General features: G+C 42.8%; 1 protein-coding gene across 7 annotated transcripts in view; it reads left to right on the plus strand.

Moving 5' to 3' along the window:
• The window catches only part of SNX16 (sorting nexin 16), a 41512-nt gene extending 39557 nt beyond the window's left edge, over window positions 1-1955 (plus strand). For all 7 annotated transcript variants that reach the window (XM_084620546.1, XM_084620541.1, XM_084620542.1 and 4 more), the window contains one exon: window positions 96-1955. In XM_084620546.1, coding sequence (XP_084476672.1) covers window positions 96-204 — 109 coding nt within the window. In that variant the 3' untranslated portion in view covers window positions 205-1955. The remainder of the gene's footprint in view (window positions 1-95) is intronic.
• The last annotated feature ends 16406 nt before the right edge of the window (window positions 1956-18361 follow it).

An 18361-nucleotide genomic window follows, 5' to 3' on the forward strand; every position in this document is an offset into this window, starting at 1 on the left:
TAGTTTTGCAAATGTTTTGCAGATGAGAGGCATGAAATTAATACAGAGCAACAAACTGGTTTCTGTATGACTGACTTATTGATCTGTTGTTGCAGCTCTGATAAAGAGAATAATCAGACATGCTGGAGTGGCTTATTGGCTGAAAACTCTGTACCAGAAATTGAAGTTGCTGAAGTAGCATATACTGCTGATGATGAGGAATAAATTAACAGCAGCTGTCATTACCTTCAAAAGTTTCATAATGCTTGGGACAGACTATTCATAGGTAAAAGCATGCATAGCTGTAAAGAATTTACAGCAAAGACCAACAATGCACACATTGATTGTTTACATAAACAAATCCTTACAAATTATTCACATAGGAAATATACTCATTGCTGCTTTGATTCAGTTTTTATCCAGCCTTTATATATTTAATATATTATACAATCTAATTAGGGCTAAATTCAGCTATGCCTAGATTCTTAAGTACTGAACACAGAAGATCATGATGATTTGCTAGCTAAAGCTACGTATATGTAGTCACCAGTCACATGTGATGTGTTACGTATTGCATGTTGCTACAGATGTGATACATTTAATGTGTTCATCTGTTTGTTTGTTTTTTCACATTCTTAAATAGCCATAAATTAATGCTCATTGAAATAAAGATGAACACAAGTTGGGTTTAATAAGACTATAGGAGCTACTATGTTTTTAAAGTTCTAAATGAAAATTTCTCTGGAGTTTTAATGCAATAAAATAAGACTTGCAGTGACAAAAGAAAAGGATTTATGAAATGAGATTATCAATGGACATTTTAATAAAACAAACTTGTAGTAGTTGCTGAAAGAAGTGAGCCATGGAAACACAACACATGGTGTATGTTCATCCCGTTGTAGCATGTTGTAATAATTGATTTAGTTCAGTAATGCATCTTTATAATCCTACACCTTTGTCACACTCCCACTTAATGATAAAATCAGCAATGTTGCCTTTTATCCAGAACACTACCTCTTACCTTCTTGCTAATGCATACATACTTTGGGTTTTTTTAAACATAATCTAGATTATATGGAGATGACTGAATGATTTGTAAAAATAAATAAATAAATAAAAAGCCATATTTTTTCTTCACATTCATAATTAGGTTGAATCTAGTTTCAATGTATTTTTGTTTCGATATATTGTACACATGGGAATATTGCTACAAAACATTCTATAGCCTATTTTTCAAAATGTATTAAGCCAGGTGATGCACTTTATAATAATTAACTCGTTTGTGCCAAGTTCAATTGGCTAATTTCTTTTGAGAAAGGGGAGTTGCAGGGAGGGAGAGGATTATGTTATGCCTTTTTGTATTTTACTTGTTCATTGCTACGGAAGTTAGCTGTAGTACTCTGGGTAAGCTTTATGAAATCTTTCATACAGCTTGTTTCTGTTCTGTACTTATTTACTGAAAGTGCCTTGTTTTCTTCTGCTTTTCTAGTGGGAAGAATGCTCCCCCTTCTCCCCACCCCCAACCACCCCATTTCACTCACTCCTTTGTTTAATGCTGTTAATATGCAGTGTCTGTGTGCTGGAGTTTTCAAAGCTAACTTTGTATTTCAGGCTGTATATATAATCTTTATGTAGAACTGTATGAACCCTTCTGGGGAAATAAAACTACAGACATCACATCAACTTTCTTTATCTGTTTGGTAGAAAGATTTTCAGTGCCTTGTGAGAGAAAAGTATAAAAATCTATCTGAAAGACAGATCGGCAGTGTCTTATTTATGTCATACAGTTGTTCAACTTCTAGTCTAAACTCAGTCATCTTTGTACCAAAATTTAATGTCTGCATGAAAATGTAGGAATGCTGCACAACATATCGGGAAACTTACTGTACTTCTACTGAAGGTAAAATAAAAAGTGATTAAAGAGTTTGAATATCCTACTGGGATAGCCTTTAAGGCATCCAGAGAATTCAATACAATTACTGACTTCTGGTACATTTAAAATTACTTATCTTTTTTGATAACTTGTCATCAAATCCCAGCAATCACTTACATGTTTAAAAAACAGGTCTGAACTAAATGGACTAAAATAGTATTGGTTTTAGGATTACAAATGTTTTTAAAAATATCTTGAATTTCGCTGATCATTTAGACAACTCTGTTTTAAAATTCTCCACCTATGTTAATTTTCTGTCTGCCTTTACTCGTTTAATGAATATAAGCCTAAATACAAAAATTTTACAAAGCAGTTAAATGGGAGGGTCCAGATTTGTGGGTGATTTTGTTTTGCCCTGCCCTCCGTAAAGATTGTAGTAAAGTAGAATACCAGAGTTACGAACTGACCAGTCAGCCGCACACACCTCATCTGGAATCAGAAATACTCAGGCAGCAGCAGAGACCAAAAAGAAAGGGAAAATACAGTACAGTACTGTGTTAAACATAAACTACAAAAAAAATTAAGGGAAAGTTTATAAAAAAGATTTGACAAGGCAAAGAAACTGTCTGTGCTTGTTTCATTTAAATCAAGATGGTTAAAAGCAGCATTTTTCTTCTGCGTAGGAAAGTTTCAAACATGTATTAAGCCAATGTTTGGTTGTAACTTTTGAAAGAACAACCATAACGTTTTGTTTAGAGTTATGAACAACCTCCATTCCCAAGGTGTTTGTAACTCTGAGGTTCTGCTGTATGCCTCTGTTCTTATAAACTGGGCTTTAATTGCCGTATCTTGTGTGTAGCCTCTATTCCCTTTAAGCACACTTCCAGTTGGTACCTCTCAGATACTTATGTGGATTGACACAGTAGGTTTTTAAATCAATTATTCATACAATGCATTTGAAATGTACTGACTAAGGTTTCCCTGTAATAGTCAGATGCAGCTAAACAAAAAATGCAATTTTGTGGAGCAAATACTTAGTATCACCTTATGTAAATCCACATAGCATACAATATGGGACTTCAATGTAGTTACACCACTGATAGAAATACAAAAGTAATTCCTTTTGGAGTTCAGCAACACAAAGTCATCTTGAACATCACCAGTAGCTAATTTTTTACCTCTTTGTTTCTCTAAAATTCACTTTTTTGTATGGTTCTTTTCAAGCTCAAATACCCTTCTATACCGTTATTTCAAACATTCTGATTCTAATACAACAAAAACCAGCTGGCAGTGGTTCCATTCATAAGCACTGAATTGTGGATTTTTTTGTTTGTGCTGTCGTCAATGGGTGTAGCATGCAAATTGAAATCAGAGCAGAGTCAACTATATAGATGGATTACAACCCAATAATGTCCTTGCCTCTGTTCTGCCAGAGTTGATGCATTGTATCATCTACTCCAACCTGGAGGTTGTTTTCTGTTAACATTGCCTAGCCCATATTGCTCCCAGAGCTAATATTCTTCCTTTCTGCATTAGTGCCTGACTACTCTTTCCTGCCCCAACTACCTCATGCTTATTTAGTGAGTCTTGCTTTTATTTCAGACTATTTCTCACCTTTATCAATAACAAATTGGATTTTTATTTCTATCCTCTAAAGTATTTGCAATCTGTCCCAGTTTTGCATCTCTCTCATTTGATTAGTGTACTCTAATGTGCCCTGTAAAATGAATGAATGAAAACACTGAACAGTAGTGAACCAAGAATGGATCCCTGTGGAACTTCATGTTGTGCCTATCCCACTTTGACAATGAACCATTAATTACTATGAGCAAAAATGCTCTGTTGGGGTCTACTCAAGGGGGGGGGAGCAAATGCACAATGAAACCAGGCCTGAAATTTACAGGTGAGTGGAGCCTATGCAGCATGATCCTCCTTACAAGCTCCTGCTACCTTCCCTCTGACTCATCTGTTTGGAACGCCACAGCATTTGAGTGGCAAAGTCCTAGAATAGGACTGGGGGATAATAAGATGTAGCCATGTTAGGTGGTAGGCTCTCTGAAACAATATTCTGAGAATATACATGAGAGCACTGCTTAGAGCAGCAATAAATTCCATTCCCAGTTTGGCTTCTTCTACTTTCTCTTTATTGGAGTTAGTCCATAGCTTCAAACCAGAGCCTAGTAGTGGTATGGCCAGCAGTTGGCTGTGTATCTAGCAGAACGGTAGTAAATGAAGATTTCAATTCAAAACTTGATAAATGTTTTCCTGGGTTTTTGCCTCTTTCATGAACATTTTTCAAACAGCCCTAGTAGTTCTTTGAGTGATTGCTCATGTGTATTCCACAATAGGTGTGCGTATGAGGTCACCCACAAGAAGTATGAGGCTGCCCACAAGAAACAGCGGGACAATAAGAGACGCCCTCAGAGGCAGTCTCGGCCGGCCCCCTAGCCTGGCTCCTCTAAGGGCAAGCAGGCAGGGAAAAGGCGCTTTTGACGGGATGCTCAGGGGCACCTCATCAGGGATCCACCCTCAATAAAGCTCCCTTTCTCCAACCAGTTGTGTTCTTTCCTCCCGGAATAGTCGCGGCTAACCTCGGACCGATGGGTCCTCAACACCATCTCCCGGGGTTACACCCTCCAGTTTACTTCCTCCCTGCCCAACCACCCCCCTAACCCCTATCCCTACTGGGGGCCCCCTCGCATGAGGTTCTGCTCGAGCAGGAGGTGGGGCAGCTCCTAGGACTAGGAGCGGTAGAAGCAGTGCCTGAGGAGTTCATGGGCAAGAGGTATTACTCCCGATACTTCCTTATTCCGAAGGCCAAAGTGGGGCTCAGACCCATCCTGGACCTGCGAGGTCTGAACCAGTACATGGTGAAACTCAAGTTCCGTATGGTTTCCCTGGCCTCCATCGTCCCCTCCGTGGATCCCAGGGACTGGTGTGCTGCCCTCAATCTGCAGGACACGTACTTCCACATCCACATATTTGAGGGGCACAGGCACTTCTTCCATTTCGTGGTGAGACAGAATCTCTACCAATTCACAGTCCTCCCATTTGGTCTGTCCACTGCCCCCAGCGTGTTTACAAAATGCATGACGGTGGTAGCGGCCTACCTCAGACAGGCGGAGTCCAGTTTTTTCCCTATCTGGACGATTGGCTGGTCAAGGCATCTCCCGGTCGCAGATGAGGGATCACGTGGCGCTCCTTCTGTCCACGTGCACTGCCTTGGGCCTGTTGGTAAACAGCACCAAATCCACATGAGTCCTGGTCCAACACATAGAGTTTATTGGGGCGCTCCTGGACACAGCATCGGCCAGAGCCTCTCTCCCGCCAGAGAGATTCAAGACCCTGAAAGGTCTCATCGACTCAGTCTCAAAGTTCCCGGTGACAACAGCCAGGATTTGTCTGCAGCTCTGGGGGTCACATGTTGGCGTGCATGTATGTGCTCCATCATACCAGACTTAGGATGAGGCCCCTCCAGCTCTGGTTGGCCTCGAAGTTCTCCCAGGCCACGGACAGGATGGACAAGGTCCTCACCATGCCGGCCTCTGTGATCACCTCCCTATGGTGGTGGTCCACCCCAAACGACATGCTCCAAGGGGTCCCTTTCAGAGACAGGGCCTCATCATTGGAACTGGTGTCCGACGCGTCAGACCTTGGTTGGAGGGCCCATGTGGGGAACTTTCAGACCCAAGGCCTGTGGTCGGCCCAAGACCTGACCCTGAATATAAACATCAAGGAACTCAGGCATGTATGGCCTTCTGCTCGCACCTGGAGGGCAAGGTAGTCATGGTCCTCATGAACAACATGGACTCAATGTTCTATATCAACAGGCAAGGTGGGGCCCAATCCTCTGCCCTCTGCCACAAAGCCCTCAGTCTGTGGGACTTCTGTATAGCCCACGACATCCACCTGAAGGCCTTCCACCTACCAGGCGCCCAGAACGAGAGAGCGGATCTCTTGAGCAGGGACTTTTCCTCACGAGTGGTTCCTCCACCTGGAAGTGGCCCATCGGCTCTTCTGAAGGTGGGAAACTCCCCAGGTGAACCTATTCGCAACTTGGCAGAACCGGCAATGCCCCTGGTTCTGCTCCAGGGGGACCTGGGGAGGTGTGCTATCTCCTATGCCTTTCTCCTGTCCTGGTCAGGCCGGCTTCTCTACGCCTTTCCCCCATTCCCTCTAATCAGCAGGGTTCTGGAGAAGGTAAAGCCAGACAAGGCCCGGGTCATCCTGATTGCCCTGGTATGGCCCAGGCAACATTGGTACGGGACCCTCACGGGTTTGGGGGTAGCTCCGCCATGGCCGTTGCTGCCCCACCTGGACCTGCTCTCTCAGGACCAGGGCCGCCTCCTCCAGCCCAACCTAGCAGCTCTTCACTTCACGGCGTGGCTGCTCAGTGGCTAGGTGGAGAGGAGAGGATGTGCTCAGAAAAGGTTCAGCGCATCCTCCTTGAAAGTAGACGGCCCTCCACTCACCGTGCTTATTTGGCAAAGTGGTCCCATTTTTCTAGATGGGCAGAAGACCACGGTGTCTCTCCCGTGACTGCCCCAATCCAGCTTATTCTTGACTACCTGCTCCACCTGAGAGCCCAGGACCTGGCGCCTTCGTCAGTCAAGGTGCACCTGGCAACCATATCAGCCTTCCATCCGCCAGTGCAGGGGCACATGGTATTTTCCCATGCTATGACTGGCCGGTTCCTCAAGGGATTGGACCATCTTTTCCCATATTCTAGACCCCTGGTCCCGCAGTAGGAACCTGAACCATACACGGTTTTTCATAAAGATAAGGTCCTGCTCTGCCCACACCCTGCATTCCTCCCGAAGGTGGTCTCTGCTTACGACATGGGTCAGGACATTTTTCTACTGGTCCTCTGCCCCAAGCCCCACGTGTCCAGTGAGGAGCACCGTCTCCACACGCTCAATGTGCTACAGGCTCTGGCTTTCTACCTCGAGTGGGCCAAGCCGTTCAGAAAGTCCTTGCAACTATTCGTTGCCTCAGCTGAGTGCGCGAGAGGCCAGCCGATTTCCACTCAGCGGCTTTCCAATTGGATCACTTCGTGCATCCGTACCTGTTATGAGCTGGTGGGTGTCCCCCCGCCACCCATTGTGATGGCACACTTGACTTGGGCATAGGCCTCGTTGGTTGCCTTCGTGGCCCACATCCCCATTCAGGACATCTGTAGGGCCACCACGTGGTCTTCGGTTCACACGTTCACCTCGCACTATGCGATCATCTCCCTAACCAGAAATGACGCTGGGTTCGGCAAGGCTGTCCTCCCTCCTGGGAACTTGTGAACTCCTACCCACCTCCAACAGATATAGCTTGGAATCACCTATTGTGGAATACACATGAGCAATCACTCGAAGACGAAAAGACAGTTACCTTTTCGGTAAATGGTGGTCCTCAAGATGTGTTGCTCATGTCTATTCCACTTCCCACCCTCCTTCCCCTCTGTTGGAGTTGTCCGGCAAGAAGGAACTGAGGGTTGGGGGGACGTGCAGCTCCCCTTATACTGCACCAGGCAGGCGCCATTCCAGAGGTTGCGGGGGGCACTCCCACCCCCACGGGTACTGCCAGGGGGAAAACTTCTGGCACCGGGGCACATGGCGAGCACGCACACCTATTGTGGAATACACATGAGCAACACATCTTGAAGAACACCAGTTAAGGAAAAGGTAACTGTCTTTTACCAGTGCATGGCGAGTTCTGGGAATCCCTGCATAAGTCCAGCGCCTTGAAATCTCTGCAACTGTGACCAGAGTTTTTGTTAGGGATTGTCAGGCTCTGTCCAGTGTGAAGTCCAAATCACCTAATCATCAGTGACCAGATGTCCCAATTTTATGAGGACAGTCCTGATATTCAGGGCTTTTTCTTATATAGAGATCTATTACCCCTCACCCCATCCCGATTTTTCACACTTGCTATCTGGTCACCCTACACCTAACCCTCCCATGTAGTCATTAATCTCCAGTTGGAGTAATGTGTTTGCTTTTCCTTTGTTTTAATGCCAGCCCTGCTTTGAATTATTTCCCCTTCCCCTTAATCCTTTTTCTCCGTATATCATTAGTTCACCTCCACCATCCTGGAGCTATTTCCTTGAGATTTCTGAACAGTGCTGTAAAACATAATGTTCATAGTTACGTACTTTACTATAAAGCTTGAGATTGGCCTTTAAGAAGTTCTTAGTTATCCTGGCCTGTATCATTACATACACATTTCTGTTACTTAGTCTTGGACACCAAATAATCTGACCATCTAGAGTAGATGGAGACAGGTAAGTTCAATTAAATTCTGTAACATCCTATAACAATTACTGTTCTGCGTGATTGATTTTTATCTTCTTTCCTTTTAAATTAGCAGGATTCAAATGTTTGCTCTTTCTAGCAAAGGAGAAAGTGTTTTTGTCTGCCCCTGCTCTCTGCAGCTCTACTTCAATTTCCCTCTGAGACTGTGAGGATTGATCAAATGATTGCCAATCATGATAAACTTTTCCCATGGTATTTCCTTTATCCATTAAATATAGCCTTTTACATTCCAATGGGATTAGGTTCTGCTGTATGTCAGAGTTTGTCATTCAGAAACCTATACCTGAAATCCTGGAGTTTCTTTGTCTATAAAACCTTAACTCTAACTCTCTAGACCCTAACTCTCTGGGCATTTATTTTTATCATGTACTTCTTTGTCACAGCCTTGTTTTGCTGGGCACAGTTCTATGTTTGCCGTTTTCCCTGTATCTTTTTCAGGGAAAATAACCCAAGCCAGGGTTTTTAATATATTTTAGAATTTGTAATCCAAAATTTGACCTACCCTTTTTATCTATGTGAGTGTGATATAGTTTCATGAGCTTCCCTGCAATGCTGTGTGGTATTTTTGAAAAAGGCCAGTACTTATGGACAGCTCCAGTTTAATAACCAAAATCCTCACCCTGAAGAAACTCTAAATTATGTAGAATCAATTCATAGAATACCAGGGTTGGAAGGGACCTCAGGAGGTCATCTAGTCTAACCCCCTGCTCAAAGCAGGACCAATCCCCAATTTTTGCCCCAGATCCCTAAATGGCCCCCTCAAAGAGTGAACTCACAACCCTGGGTTTAGCAGGCCAATGCTCAAACCACTGAGCTATCCCTCCCCCCTTTAAAGTTTCTCATTTGAGTCTGCAGTTGATCAAACCATCGCACTTATGGGAAATAGTGTGTCCCACGAGCAGCAAATTCCTCCTGTTGGATTATAAACTAGTTTCTAATTGGATTTAAGGCTGGTGTAACAATCTTGGATAATTTTGTTATAGATTAGAGAGAAGAAAATTTGTCTCTTTAAAATTTGTCTACTGTTCCTAAAACACATTCAAAACACTTCTAAAATCAACCATCTCTTAGGGCACTTATCTCCAGAGCGATCGATCCAGCGGGGGTCGATTTATCATATCTAGTGATCAATCGACCACCGAGCGCTCTCCTGTCGACTCTGGTACGCCACCAGAGCAAGAAGCGTAGGCGGAGTCGATGGGGGAGCGGCAGCAGTCGACCTACCGCAGTGAAGACGCCGCGGTAAGTAGCTCTAAGTAAGTCGACTTCACCTACACTATTTTCATAGCTGAAGTTGTGTAACTTAGACTGACTTAGCTGGCTTTTGCCCCACCCCTGCCCCCAGTGTAGACCAGGCCTGAGTCCCAATGCCAAGTGAGACAGTTAATACAGAGAAATGCGTAATGATACCCCAAGACACATTATTTATAAAGCAGTGCTTTTTCCATTGGTTGGCACAAACACTGCAACCACAGTCATATCTACGCTGTCAACATATACTTTGATTCCTCAGCCAAACAAAGGAGCACCTTTTAATCAGGAACAAGATGGGGTTTTGTGCAGGCTGCCTGTGTTTGAAGCAGAAAAGGTTTTTGAAAGGAAGTGTTTTAAAGTGTCATTTAAAGGTGGTAGGGGAGGCTCAGGCAGCTGGGGAGGAGGAGCGAGTTGATCACAGTGTATGCCTGCATGGTAGCTCTGCTAAATAGCGCCCATTGAGTGTAAATTAAAGGGCATAAGGGGAAGAAATTTTGCTCCCATTGTCACTCTGAGATCTAATGGCAGCGTTAGCTTAAAATTAGCTTGTCCTCAAGAACAACAGCTGGCCCTAAAATTAAAATTCATGCACTGCAAAGTGTGTATGGGAGGTGTGTAGTTAAATCCCCATCCACAGCAAGGCGTCTGTTTCTTCTTCTACCTCCCTTTCAAGCACAAAATATTCTGACTCATTTCTCCCATCCCTCTTTTGTTTGTGTGGGTGGGTGCACTCATACCAAACCCGCAACTCCATGTATGTATTGCATGACAGACCAGGTAATAGCATGCTTGCTTTTTTAAACCCTTCTTATCCCTTACCCCAACCCCTCCCCACCATTTGTTGGGCTAGACACTGTGCAAACAGAACAATAGACAGTCCCATTGTTATTTGTACTGCAAAGATTCTAGTGCACTTTGAGGCTATGTAGAAATAATCAGACTGGGAAGAATGAGCCAGGCAAAAAGCCAAGCCCAAGGAGAGCTATGAGAAGTGAGGGAGATATTCAGGCCCAGCCAGACTGAGGTGCTGTGATGAGAGAAGCTCTGCTCAAGAGGGAAATTTGAATCGGTCTTTTCCAGTCCCATCACTATTAGCTGTGTCTAGACCACCTTCCTCTGGGTGAGGAATACTTCTGGCCAAATTGTACCCTTATGCTCCAGCAGACAGGTCTGTGGGGGCAGCAGGGAGTGCATTCATCCCTGGCTGACACTTGACCTTGTCTGCACAAGGGGAAGTTAGTGCACTAACCACCATGCCGAATGTGCCTGTGTCACGTTTCCATTTTAAGCCCTCCAGAGTAAGGATTTATCTATGTTTGTACAGCACCCAGTACAATGAGGTCTCATTGTGCCTAGGAGCTTTGGGCGCTACCATAATCTAAATGTTTATTATTAATAATAATAGCCTGCACTTGTATTGTGCGTTCCACCCTCGCACCTCAAAGTGCTTTAATATATTATTCCCCACTTGGAAGAAGGGGTAATTGAGGAAGAGAGAGATTAAGAGAGTCACCCAATGTCACAGCACATCACTCTGCTACTGCTGAATCTGTAGGCTGAACAGCAGTTAAAATTAGATGACACACTGATGTGAGGAGACAGTAGTCTGTGTACAGGAAAATTGTCCTGGGAAAGCTTGACTGAATTTTAAATGTCTAAATGTTCTTGCTCATAAATTATTGGTTTGTTCTGGATTTTATTACTCTCTTACCTTGTAGAAGAAGATTAAACCTAAAATGCCCTTGCCTTCTCCTTTCCATCTGGTGATGATTCTACAGACTAACAAGAGAGGCCACAGATATTTTTTTCTGTGATGTTAAGAATGACTCTATAGATCAAATACCCTTTAATTATTTCCGTTTCCATTTATAATTATACAGGCTGTCAAGCATTGTTCATCTGGCTTGTGTGTAATTGGAACAGGTGGTGTTTTGACGTTTTAACATCGCATTACTGTTGTCGTATGTAAAACTTTTAGAAAATGGTTTAAGAAACAGTTGTGAGCGATGGCAAATGCCCTCCAGGGCTTCAGGACTCAAACATCTTAGGGCTCCTTCCCTGCCTTTGTGTCTAGGTAATCCTAAACAGGCTCAGTGAGGCTCCCAGCCAGGTTTTGTGGTAGTCAACTCATGATTTTAAGGGCTCTCTTCTTTTCCTTCTTGTTTACTTACTTTTTATAGAACAAGAGTACTTACAGGGCCCCACCAACACTGGTGCTCTATTACGTCAGGTGTTGTACATACACATAATGAGGAAGATGCCCTGCCCTGGCTGGGGTCAGTTGACTCAGGCTCACGGGGCTCAGGCTGTGGGCTAAAAATTGCTGTACAGATGTTCTGGCTTGAACTGGAGCCCAAGTTCTGGTACCCTCAATTGTTGCTCATCTCAGAGCTTGGGCTCCAGCCCCAGCCCAAATGTCTACAAAGCAACTTTTCAGCCCTGAAGCCTGAGCCCCGTGAGCCTGAGTCAGTTGACGGGGCCAGCCATGGAGTTTTTATCCCCCTGTCAAGGTTCCTTCCCCACTCTCAACTCTAGAGTACAGATATGGGGACCTCCATGAAAGACTCCCTAAGCTTATTCTTATCAGCTTAGGTTAAAAACTTCCTCAAGGTACAAACTTTGCCTTGTCCTTGGACCCTATGCTGCCACCACCAAGCGTGTTAAACAAAGAACAGGGAAAGAGCCCACTTGTAGACGTCTTCCCCCAAAATATCCCCCCCCAAGCCCTACACCCCCTTTCCTGGGGAAGGCTTGATAAAAATCCTCACCAATTTGTACAGGTGAACACAGACCCAAACCCTTGGATCTTAAGAACAATGTAAAAACAATCAGGTTCTTAAAAGAAGAATTTTAATTAAAGAAAAGGTAAAAGAATCACCTCTGTAAAATCAGGATGGTAAATACCTTACAGGGTAATCAGATTCAAAACATAGAGAATCCCTCTAGGCAAAACCTTAAGTTACAAAAAGACACAAAAACAGGAATATACATTCCATTCAGCACAACTTATTTTATCAGCCATTTAAACAAAAGGAAATCTAACACATTTCTAGCTAGATTACTTACTAACTTTTTACAGGAGTTCTGAGCTGCATTCCTGATCTGTTCCTGGCAAAAGCATCACACAGACAGACAGACCCTTTGTTTTCCTCTCCGCCCCCGGTTTGAAAGTATCTTATCTCTTCATTGGTCATTTTGGTCAGGTGCCAGCGAGGTTATCTTAGCTTCTTAACCCTTTACAGGTGAAAGGGTTTTTCCTCTGGCCAGGAGGGATTTTACAGCACTGTATACAGGAAGGTGGTTACCCTTTCATTTATATTTATGACACCCCCATAGGCAAACCCTAAGTGCTTCCGTTCCTCATCTGTAAAATGGAATAACAGCAGTGCCCTACCTCGTAGAGATGGTGTGAGGATAAATACATTAAAGATGGTGCTGAGCTCAGATATTACAGTGATTGGGATGGGCGGGAGGCATGCATACAGACAGACAAGCAGCATCTCAGTGACCTAGGTTCCTTTTAGGATTAGCCACAAACAGCTAAAGTATTAACATGGTTTTGGATACACTTCATTGTCCCAGTGTAGACCTGGCCTTGTCCAATTCTCTTCAAATATAGTTGAAAAGAGAAAAAAAAATAACAACTTTTACGGCAAAGAGCCAGAAGTGAGAAATTTGGGTCATTTTGGAGAAATTTTGGAAGGAGTCAAAATGCTGTTTTAACTGAGAAGTTGACATAATAATGGACTTGCTGCTGCTGCTCCATTTTCTATGGGGGCCTGCAAGTCTGATCTGGCTTACCTGATCCTAATTCTAATAAGAAATAAACAGGTAAAAAGCAGCTCTTGAGGTTCAGTTAAGGCTGACCAAATCAATCCACAAATTTGTGTGCAACGAAGGAATATAAGCAGTGAAAACTTGAGCTTGTCCTTGGGTATTAATTAACCACATTTTACACTTGAAAGAGTCTGTACATGCAAAGAATTCCCCTAGATGCTGCCAGGCATAAACATTCTCTGCATAGAGGCCAGAAATATTTAAATCCTTTATTTAGCAAACTCTTGGTGGAGGCTGATGTTTTGAAACCCGGGTGTCTGAAGTTAAGCACATAATCGGTGGCCTGATTTTCAAATGAGCATCCCCGGCTCCCGTTGCAGTGAAATCAATCACAGAAGAGTTAGGATAGTTCAAAAGTTAAGGGGACAGATTCTTTTCCCTGAACTGTGGAGTTCTCAGCTGGTGGCTCCTGCACCTACTGCTCCAATGGGACCGGTGAAGCAGATCTTGGCACAGGAAAGACTCCAGACCAAGGTTTCTAGGCCCAGGTTCTCAAAGGTATTTAGGCTCAGTACTTGCATTGAAATCAATGGGAATTAGGAGCCTAAATACCTTTGAGGATCTAAGCCCTAGTGCTGTTTGGTAGGTGTGATAAATGAATTGGGGGGGAGGGTAGCTCCCTTTTATTGAAACCCAGCCAGCCAGTTAGCTATAAAAATCCCTCTTGGTGGCTGTTCTCTGTTTGCTTGAAGGGTTAACAACATTCCCCGAGTAAAGGAAGGGAGTGGGCACCTGACCAAAAGAGCCAATGGGAAGGCTAGAACTTTTCAAAATGGGAAAAAAACTTTCCTCTGTCTGTGTGTTGTGGTTCTCCAAGAAAGAGCAGAGAGACAGAGCAGCAATGCTGTAAGTAGCTTTAAAATCAGGTATGAAAAAACATCAAATCATACCTCAACACTACTTATCTGAAACTCCAAATGTGTAAGTATATCAGAAATGTTTAGAAAGACGTGATTAGGTTTATTTCTGTTTATTTCTTATGGCTAATGGACTCCCCTGAGCTAACCCCAGATGCTTTTGTTTTGCTTGTAACCTTTAAGCTGAACCTCAAGAGAGCTATCTTGATGCTTAATTTTTGTAATTGTTTCTTTTAAGATTAGCAAAATGCCTAAGTTGCAAATGTATTTCCTCTCTTTTTGTTTTTAATAAATTTTACCTTTTTTAAGAACAGGACTGAATTTTTGTGTCCCTAAAAGGTTTGTGCATATGTTGTTTACTGAGCTGGTAGCAACAGCTAATTTCCTTTGTTTTCTTTTTCAGCTCTTCCCCAGAGTGGGGTGAAAGAGCTTGAGGGTACTCCACAGGGAGGAATTCCCAAGTACTTCTTCCTGGGTTCAAGGGGTTTTTTTGCATTTGGGTGGTGGCAGTGTTTACCAAACCAAGGTCAGAGAAAACCTGTAAGTGTGGGAGTTTAATACCAGCCTGGAGTGCACAGTATTAATTTTTAAAATCCTTGTGGGCCCCCACCTTCTGCACTCAAAGTGCCAGAGTAGGGAATCAGCCTTGATAGTAGGCCACAGAGCACAAACTGTGGGCCAGATCCTCAGATCACATACATCCATATAGCTCCATTAACAAGGATCTGCCGTGTGATATTTTGTATTAATGTTTCTTTTGTGAATTGTAAACAATAGGGTGTTACTAAAACTGTATCCTACAGTATATAGGAAGCTCCTCACAACCAAGTTAATGTTGCTAGAAACCATCACATCTGGAGTTTGTGGATACGTGGTTGATTTTTCTAGGTCAGATGAACCCTGAACTAATGCAAATTAGGATTATTTTGCTGACAAAGCTTTCAAACCATTGGGAGCCTTATGTTTAAATCAGGTTTCACCCTCAAAAGTAAGAGGATCACTGCCACCCACGCTCAGCTATTAACTTTTGAAGCTATTTTACTTTACGCTGCAGCCCACATGCAAGTCAGCAGTGACCCAATCAATTCATTTCATCTATTCCATTCACATACACAATTTCTTGCATGTACTTTGTTTTAGTAGCAGTGATCTGAAGCAAAATGAGAACTATTGGATCATTGTGATTTAACCCTGCCCTGGCTGTTGCAGTGTTGTTCCCAGGACACTAGAGAGATAAAGTAGGTGTGGTAACATCTTTCACTGGACCAGCTTCTGCTGGTGAGAGACAAGCTTTCGAGCTTACACAGAGCTTTAACCATGGCTGGCATTTAGTTTTGGCTCTAATGTTTAAGAAGGCTGCACAGAGGGCTGAGAGAAGCTGTGAAGGTTACTAGACAGAGCAGAGACGCAAAGAAAAAAACATTTCAACAAAGTCTTAAACTCTACCTCCATCACCATTTGTAGCCTTCAGTAAATCAGATCACTTCTTTCTGTATCTGTACCAAGGGGATAGACTTCTTACCTCCCTCTCTCCCGGGTATAATATGAGGATCAGTTAACACCCACACAATGATTTGTGAATGTGAAGTATTAGGGATTGGTTTGCATTTAGCTGTTCTATTATATAAATGCCATGCACAGTATAGTCCCCAGAAAGCCTGCTTCTGCCTGACAACTCTTGTCCTTCATGGAGAACATTTTATATCCTTTACAAGGTGTTTTTGGGGATTTAATACTTTTGGGTGAGGATATTTTTTTGAAGGGATACCACAGGGATTCTGAGGTGTGACAAAATAGTCTTTTTCAAGCAAATTAAAATTAGCACTAAGGAATTCAATAAACCACTTACCCAGCTCTAATTAAAGTTGGGGCTGGGAGAAAGAAAGCTAAGTGTAACCATTTCAAAGGCACAAAGTCAAAGTCACACAGGCACTTTTTTAAAAATTCACCTGCAAGTCAAGGATTCAACTCATCAAATCTTGGTTCGGTCTCAAATGCTTACAGGAGGGCACCCCAGCAAACATTGCATGACTGGGTCTCCTCTCTGCACGCGTTAAATGTGCAGAATGGGAAACCAAGCAGGGATATGGAGGCAAAACAGGTCAGTAACTGTAGGCGTATTTGAGCTCTGAACCAGAAAACCTTTTTCTTCCCTTTAAAATTTACATTCCTAGATGCAATGCCCTTTTCTTTGCCAGATGATCAATTAGTGAGATTGAAATAAAATTCTATTTGGAAGCAGGAGCCTGCTAAACAGATTTCAGTCCCCCAGTCTGTTACCGTTCCTATGTTGAATACAGAGCTCCACCTACTGGCTAACAAACTCCTTTCCCTCCAAATCCTACGCAGCCATGACTTTGGTGCAGCTTACAAGACCAACCTGCTTTGCAGCTTTATGATACATTCTTTGAATTTGCAATACATGAGTATCAGTCATTTTAAACAACCCAGCTCCATATCCAGTAAATCCTGGCTGACCTAGATTAGTTCAGTATTTAATTAAACTAATGATCTCATGCCAAAATGTTCCTTTGGTTAGATTTAACCCGGAGAACAACATAGGGAGCCATGTAATACATCTGAAGATTTAGAGCCCATCTAAAACACGTACTATTTAATCTTTTAAGGAAATAGTAGTGAGTGCAGGGACACAGGTGACTCTCACTTGACTTCATAGGGCTTCCAAATCTTCCTTCCTCACTGATAGAAGAGCAGATCTTAGGTTTTTTCTTTGATTTCAACTAAGGAAAGACTACCAGCACTGATAATTTGTTGCTGTCAAGGCCATTGATGTGTTTTTTCAAATAAAAAATTACTCTGGAATCTTTAACTTCCCCCTTATCTTCCTAAATTAAACCAATTTCATTCCCACCAGCTCACAACTACCTGAATGAACAAATGATACAAAGATGGTAGTTGCAACACGCTGAAATTAATATTTGGTGTGCCTATAAGATTAGGCTTGTGATATTAAAGGTCTCTTTAGAAAAAGCCTCCAAACTATTTCCTGGCTTTTAAGAAGGAGTAAAATTTTCAGAAGTGCTTAAGTTCCATTTCCAAAAATGACTTAGTTTAAGTCCCACTGATTTTCTCGTCAGTGCCTAAATCACATTTGCAAATTTCACCCTGGTGCCTAGGAGCTGTGAGCATATTGTTATCAGGACACCTTTTTGTTTTTCATTGTTGCAGCTGTCAGTAAGAGTGTTGGAAGCTAGCAACTTGTCTTGGCTGTTCTGTTACCAGAGTTTAGGGCTGAGTGTTAATTGATGTATTCTTCACATATAGTAGGTGTGTTCCATGTAAATTATTCCTACCACAAGCATTTACTTGGTGTCTATCACTGTGGTATTAAGGCTTGAGAGATTCAAGTTCTTGGTGAAACAGACTAAACACGCTCCCCAGTTGCTTGCAGCTTTGTGAGTGAGCTGGGAATCCAGGATTTCATTAAGTGGGTAGGACTGGGAAAGAAGATTGCCACAGAAAGCAAAATTCCAGCTTAAGAGTGGGTCTGCTCAGAAAGCTCTGCCCTCAGCAGTAGAATTACAATACTCAGTGAGAGATAGGAATGGGCAGACTTGGGGTTGTCTCATTTTGAACCCACTCAAGTAAGATGAGTTCAAAAGCTCAACGCAAATATTAGCAAGCATGAGCTTTGTTTAGGAAAGACTGTGGGAGGGAAGTGAGGAAAGGAGAGAGCGAGAAAAAATTCATTAAAAATATGCACAGTATACACCCACACACCAGGCCTAAGCAATTAACACAGCTATGTTAAGGCATCAGAGTTACAAAGTGAAGGAAGTCAAGAAATGACACATTTAAGATTTTTGGAGTAATCTTCAATTCTTCCGAGGCAGCCAAGGGTGTTTTCAGGCACCACGTCATCTAAACTACCCAACTTGATGTCCTCCCTTAGATGATTTTAAGTTGGATTGTTTAAAACTCTCTCATGTTTGTGTTGACCCCTATTTAACTCCAATGTCTAATGAATGTTTTGTCAAATCCACAAAGATGACACTTCTCCAAGTGAGAGCTGAAAGGCAAGAATATATATTTTGGAGGCAATCTCTAGCAACCTCAGAAAGAGGGAAAACATGCATCTGTCCAGCTCTTTGAGGCTCTCTATAAAAATAAAAAAAACCCAAAAGGGCACAAAGCCCAATTAAAGAAGAGAACACCTTTGCATGTCTTCCTTAAAACTGCAGGAATTGAGTGTCTGCTTTATAGGAACTCATTCTAATTCAGTGGAATTTTCTCTGCAA

Source organism: Lepidochelys olivacea (genome assembly GCF_965140295.1).
Source record: "Lepidochelys olivacea isolate rLepOli2 genome assembly, chromosome: 2".
NCBI classification, from domain to species: domain Eukaryota; kingdom Metazoa; phylum Chordata; order Testudines; family Cheloniidae; genus Lepidochelys; species Lepidochelys olivacea.